Source organism: Crocodylus siamensis, chromosome 7 (genome assembly GCF_052110815.1).
Source record: "Crocodylus siamensis isolate JL-2025a chromosome 7, ASM5211081v1, whole genome shotgun sequence".
Classification (NCBI taxonomy): Eukaryota; Metazoa; Chordata; order Crocodylia; family Crocodylidae; genus Crocodylus; species Crocodylus siamensis.
In genome coordinates, this window is record NC_143401.1 from 80,317,749 (window position 1) to 80,323,407 (window position 5,659).

At 51.5% G+C, this 5,659-nt stretch overlaps 1 protein-coding gene across 2 annotated transcripts; it reads left to right on the forward strand.

The window, feature by feature from the left end:
* Positions 1–488: 488 nt before the first annotated feature.
* Positions 489–5,156, forward strand: NKX1-2 (NK1 homeobox 2). 2 transcript variants are annotated; one of them, XM_090057398.1, is made up of 3 exons: positions 489–692; positions 1,086–1,411; positions 2,847–5,156. In XM_090057398.1, exons 1-3 carry the CDS (start codon positions 536–538, stop codon positions 2,964–2,966), a joined length of 603 nt encoding a protein of 200 aa, XP_089913524.1. In that variant the 5' UTR covers positions 489–535; the 3' UTR covers positions 2,967–5,156. The 2 variants fall into 2 exon arrangements, with proteins under 2 accessions (XP_089913524.1, XP_089913523.1); XM_090057397.1 differs by having other exon boundaries at positions 1,086–5,156.
* The last annotated feature ends 503 nt before the right edge of the window (positions 5,157–5,659 follow it).

Genomic DNA, 5,659 nt, shown 5'->3' on the forward strand with positions numbered 1-5,659 from the left:
GAGAAACCTCAGCTGCCTCCCGAAATGCCCATGGCAGAGACAGTCCCAGGCTGCAATCTGAGGATGCTCCTGGAGCCCCACTGAGAAGCGATGTCCTCCGGAGGGCAGGTGACATCTCCCGTTTCCAGCAGGGTGCCCAGGTCCCGGCTGCCAACGGATGGGGCGATCCCGCCTACCCAGGGGGGGACACCTGTGGTTCAGGGCACACCTGGAAGTGGGGGGGGGGGGGTGACAGGATGGGGCGCAGCCCCTGCCCCGCGCTCCCCCGGGGGCTGTGGGGGAAGAGCCCCCGCCCCTCCCGGCTCGGGGCCGCAGCTCCACGTGGCCGGGGCAGGCAGGCAGGCGGCGAGCGTGCCAATGGCTGCGCAGCCCCCTCCTCTGCCCCCCCGCCGCCAGCCCCCTGCCCTTCCCCAGCCTGGATCCTCCCCCAGCCCCAGGCAGAGGCGCCGCGCGCCTCCAGCAGGGACGCGTCGGGGCTCCCGCGCCGCCCGCCTGCGGGCAGCGCACCTGCGGGCAGCGGAGCCGCCTAGGGGGGATGCTGGCCGGCCCGGCCGGCGGGGCCACGCCCGCCCCCAGCCCCCAGAAGATCTCCTTCTCCGTCCTAGACATCCTGGACCCGCAGAAGTTCACGCGGCGGAGCAGCGCGGCGGCGGCGGCCGGCAGTCGCGCGGGGCCCGCGCGGAGCCCCCGGGGTAAGCGCAGCCCGCGGCCCCTTCCCTCTCGCAGCTGCCCCGAGGGGGCGACTCCCCGGGGCGGGGGCAGCCCCCCCCCCCAAAGTTTGCACGCAAGTGCCGGAGAGCCCCGGGAAGGGGGGGGGGGCGGCTGGGCAGAGGACGCGTGCGCTGCCCGCGGGTCGATATCCTATTAGCGGCTCAGCGTATCTCCCCGGCGCAGCTTGCAGGTGCCGGCTCCAAACCTCTCCCCCCCCGGCCGGATCCTCGTCTCGGTCGATTCAAACTTACCGTGACGAGATGACATGTATCGACCCGCCCCGCGCGGGGCCGCGGCTCCATTAGCGCCGCGGGGGAGAGGAGCTGGGCCGGGGGGGGTCCTGGGCAGCCTCTGATCCGGCCCCTCGCCCCCAGATGCCGAGCCCGGAGGAGAGCGCGCGGCGGCCGCCCCGGAGCGCCCGGGCAGCGACGGAGAGGACGACGAGGGCCCGCGGCGCCGGCCCGGCTCGGCCGCCCCGTCGGACGCGGAGGCGGAGGCGGAGGAGCGGGACGCGGCGGGGTCGCCGGCGGCGGGGAAGCGGCGCCGGGCCGAGCCGGGCTGCGCCAAGCCCCGACGGGCGCGCACCGCCTTCACCTACGAGCAGCTGGTGGCGCTGGAGAACAAGTTCCGCTGCACGCGCTACCTGTCGGTGTGCGAGCGCCTCAACCTGGCGCTGTCGCTCAGCCTCACCGAGACGCAGGTGAAGATCTGGTTCCAGAACAGGCGGACCAAGTGGAAGAAGCAGAACCCGGGCGCCGACGGCGCGGGGCAGGCCGCGCCCGCGCCCCCCGGCAGCCCCAGCCCGCCGGGCCCCAGCGCCGGGCTGCCCTTCCAGGCCTTCCCCCCCTACGGCTCCGCCGGCGTCCTCTTCCCCGCCGCCGCCGCGCCCTTCCCGCTGGCCGCCGCCGGAGGGGGGCCCTTCCCCCCTTTCCTCAGCCCCACCTACCTGGCCCCCTTCTACACCCCGCAGCTCTGAGCGGGCGGCGCCACTGCAAGGACTCGCCGCGCCCGGGCCCCCCTCGCTGCCGGCCGCCCCCCTGCCTACGGGGCCGCAGGAGCCCCAGGGGCTTGGCTTGGGAGATGGGCACCAGTTCTGCCCTTCCTCCATCCCCTCTGCCACATCTGGCTGAGAACTGCTTGCCTGGGCCACAGCCGGAAGCAGAATGACGTTGAGGGCAAAGGCAGGCAAAGGGAAACGTGGGGGTATGGCAGCAGGTGTACAGCGGTTGGCATTTGTAGGAGCCAGCGGAGGGCGAGGAGAGGAGCCGGGTGAGGCAGCGTACTGCAAAAATGTAGTTGGGAAACTGGAGCGTTTGAATAAACGGTGCATCGCACTACACTCAGGTTTGCCATTTTCCGCCGTGTTTTGTATCTCAGAGCATCCTTCCCTAGCAGATCTGGGACCCCCATCCTCATCTCAGTGAAGCGATGGAGGGTTTTGCCATTGGCTTCAGCAGGAGCCAGGGTTGGGTTCCTGCACAGCCCATCCTCTCCTGTAAAGGCATACAGAGATTTCCAGCTTAGCTTGTGACATGTCATGAGTTACTTCATAGATTATATTTCATATGTTTATGCTGTACTGCTAATTCTGCATAGACAAAATAAGGGTTTTAATATGTATGTATATCTATATTTATATCTATTTGCTCCTCCTACGGTAGGTAGGCAACCAAGTGGGTTTGGTCAGTCAACCTTATTTATATATCGGTGTGTGTGCCTGTGTATAAATTAAAACATACACAAACAATGGTGACCGATCAAACCTCACTTAGCTGTGTACAGTAAAAGGTGCAAATAGTTATATAAACTGATATCATTTGACCTCTTTGTCGTCCTATGTTTTATATCTTGCCAGGGCTCCAGTGTACGTTTCCAGTGGTTGCATGGTGATTTAAAACTTAAGAAGCTGATATTAGCTAGCATTCACAGAATGCATGTTTAAAATGCATATCATTTACTTTGACAAAAAAAAAAAAAAAAGTAACTCCTGAATTTTATTAGCACATTTGAGATGTAGTTATGGGCACTGGGGATGGACAATATAACCCTCTTTGCACATGCCTGACACTAATTCTCCCAAGTTTCATCCTGAAGTTTCATCTTAAAATATTTCTCTCTGTTACTTGGCTTGCCAGGGCATGTCTCAAAACCTCAGAAGCGGTGATGCTGGTTACCGTTGCTTTCATGTGAATGATGATGCTGACAGCCAGCTCTTTGACGGTCAGGATGGAAGGTCTGCCCAAAAGACTCTGTAACTGCCTCTTAAGGACTTACCTGCTTAACAGCTTTCAAAAGGCCTGATTATGTACTTTTCAAATCAACATCTGAACTCCCATTGACTACTAGGATGCACGGGAGGGGGTCAGAAAACGGAAAGCCTGGTGCTTGGCTTCCCAATGCAGGTCAGTGCAGAGTTTTATACAAAGGAGAGGCAGCTACTTGAAACTTTAGTTCTGTAATTGCCACACAAGGGGGTGTGTTTACACGTGCCCCTGACTGTGCATTTGTTATTATGCAGTCATTTAGTACTTGCTTTAGCAGTACTAAACAGTACCGAATGAGTGCACGGTAACTGCTATGAGTGCGCAGTCCCAGCAGCACACAGGTCGTTTCCGACCCTGCTGCACAGTAGTACCAGTATCACGGTTCATTCCCGACAATGCTACGTTGCTGTAGCTCACTGCTGCAGTGACAGCATCTCATGTAGATGAGCCCAGGCTGTAGGAAATATGGCAAAACACTGGGGAAGCATCCTACTATTGCTCCTATACCTCTCTCTTTACTGAGTCCCATTGACTTCAGTACATTTTGGGCTCAGCCCAGGATCCAAAATCATTGTTTCTGCAGTGAACAGTTGTTCCTTTAACAACACGGCTTTAGTGCCAAATGAGGTAGGAAAAAATATATAAATCAAAGAATATTATTATATTGTTCATCCTTTTTTTTCTAAGCGACATTTGTAGAATAAAATAATTAAAAAGCAAAATTTCCAGGATACAAAAATCTGTTTTCCACAATACATATATTTAAAAAATCTGATTTCTGTTAGAGAGGAAAAATCACATTTCACCTTCACTGTTGCAAGTCTCAGACTAAAAGAAAATTCTAGCTAGGGGGTATCCAGCCCTGAGCTGCCGGGAAGTAATTGGTTTATACAAATCTCTCTCATGCAGTTTTCACAAGCTATTGCAACACACTGTATCCTTTCAGTCTTGTAATGCTTTAAAGTGCAGATATTTCTACCAAAAACATATCTCTTAAGTGTTTGTCTAAATAAAGATTTTTTTTTAATGAGTCCCTGTTTAATTGTTCTTAATTGTACTCAAGTGAAATATATTTTTTTTTTCAGTGGACCCTTTTCCCTGCTAGGGCCAACGCTAGATAATTCTTTGCACAGTGACCTGGACGTGACCCCAGGGTAGGTCTAAACTCCTAAATCTGCTTTGCTCTTGAGACACGATGCTAACCCATGAACCCTCTAGTGGCCAGTCAGAGTTGTGGCAATTGCTCTCATCAGCTCAGTGAATCAGCATCATCTTAAGATATCAACTAAGTCTTCTCTAAAAATGTACTGGCTATAGGTGTCTGTAGAGTTGGTACATCTGTAAGCAAGTCATCTTCCTGGCCTGCCTACCTTTCAGCTGTTAAGGAGCCAATAGGGTATCACAAAATCACTCCTAAGCACTGCTTTCATAAGTGACTCCTGCCTTTGTTTCTGTCAAACCACTGGGTGGATTCACTGAATTAATTTCAAAGGAGTTTTTGCATATAACAAAGTCTTTATACAATCACTAAACACAAGATAACAATGCATTTTCAAGTACTGTGTGCGTCTTAATACACATACATGACTATATATATACAAAAACATAATTGCAGGATTTGCTTTTTGCAGCCATGCCTATGCTAAAAATGCACCCATCTCAAGGAACCTGGTTATAATGGTTGTATTTTAAGGCAAAAAAGGATCTTGCTAATTCTAGCATTAGGGTCATTATAGCTGCCTGAAAATAGCAGAAGCTGCTGCTGCTGCTATTACCCTTCCTCCATAGCATTAAAACAGCAGCCACAATTGGAGATAGAACATATTAATAAACTAGCTATTAATTTCAGGTCTCCACATAGGCCATAACTGGAAAAAGGGTGTTCCAACATCATTATTATTATTTTTATTTGTTATTCTTATTATCACCACCTTCATCATTATAGATAACAACAATAATCCAATAGTTTGTTTTATGCTGTTTTACGTTTGTGTAAGAGCTGCCAAGGGTGCACAAACAGGTTGCTTGCCCTGTTAGCTCTGAGATGTAGTGACAGTTACAGAACATCTGCCCACACTATACCTTGCTATATCTATATATATTATGATTACTTCTCCACTGTAAGATGCAAAAATTATGAGAAACTATGTAAGAACTTTATAAATTAAAATAAAGGCAATAGTATGACTCTTTTTCCTCCTTTGAGTTTCACCTCTGCCATTTATGTGCCTTAAGGCTTCATGGTCTTGCGAACTGTTTTGTCTGTCTGGTTAAATTATGTTAGCTTCCCAGAAAATCTCAATACTTAATTCCTATATATGCCAATTAGGGAGAGAAAAGCTGAGCAAATTTTTTTTTTTCCATTCTCTGGCTTAGTCAGGCAAACATTTACTTTCTGTAGAAAAGACAGGCGTTCTGGAAGCAGAATTTTAGTGCTACTCTAAAAGAAATCTTTAAACACATTCCCAACATTATGTTACTGGTAGTTTTTCTGTGCTGCAAAAATGATGACAGAATAAGTAGCAATGAAAAGCAAAATTACTGAAGATTATGCAAGCACTGGTAACAACCCATCAAGGGATATTCTGGCTAAAATGATACCTAGCAGTTCAAACATACTCTTTTATTTTCTCTTTTGTCCAGGGGATCATCTGTTCCTGAGGATGACCTCTTTATCAGTCAGC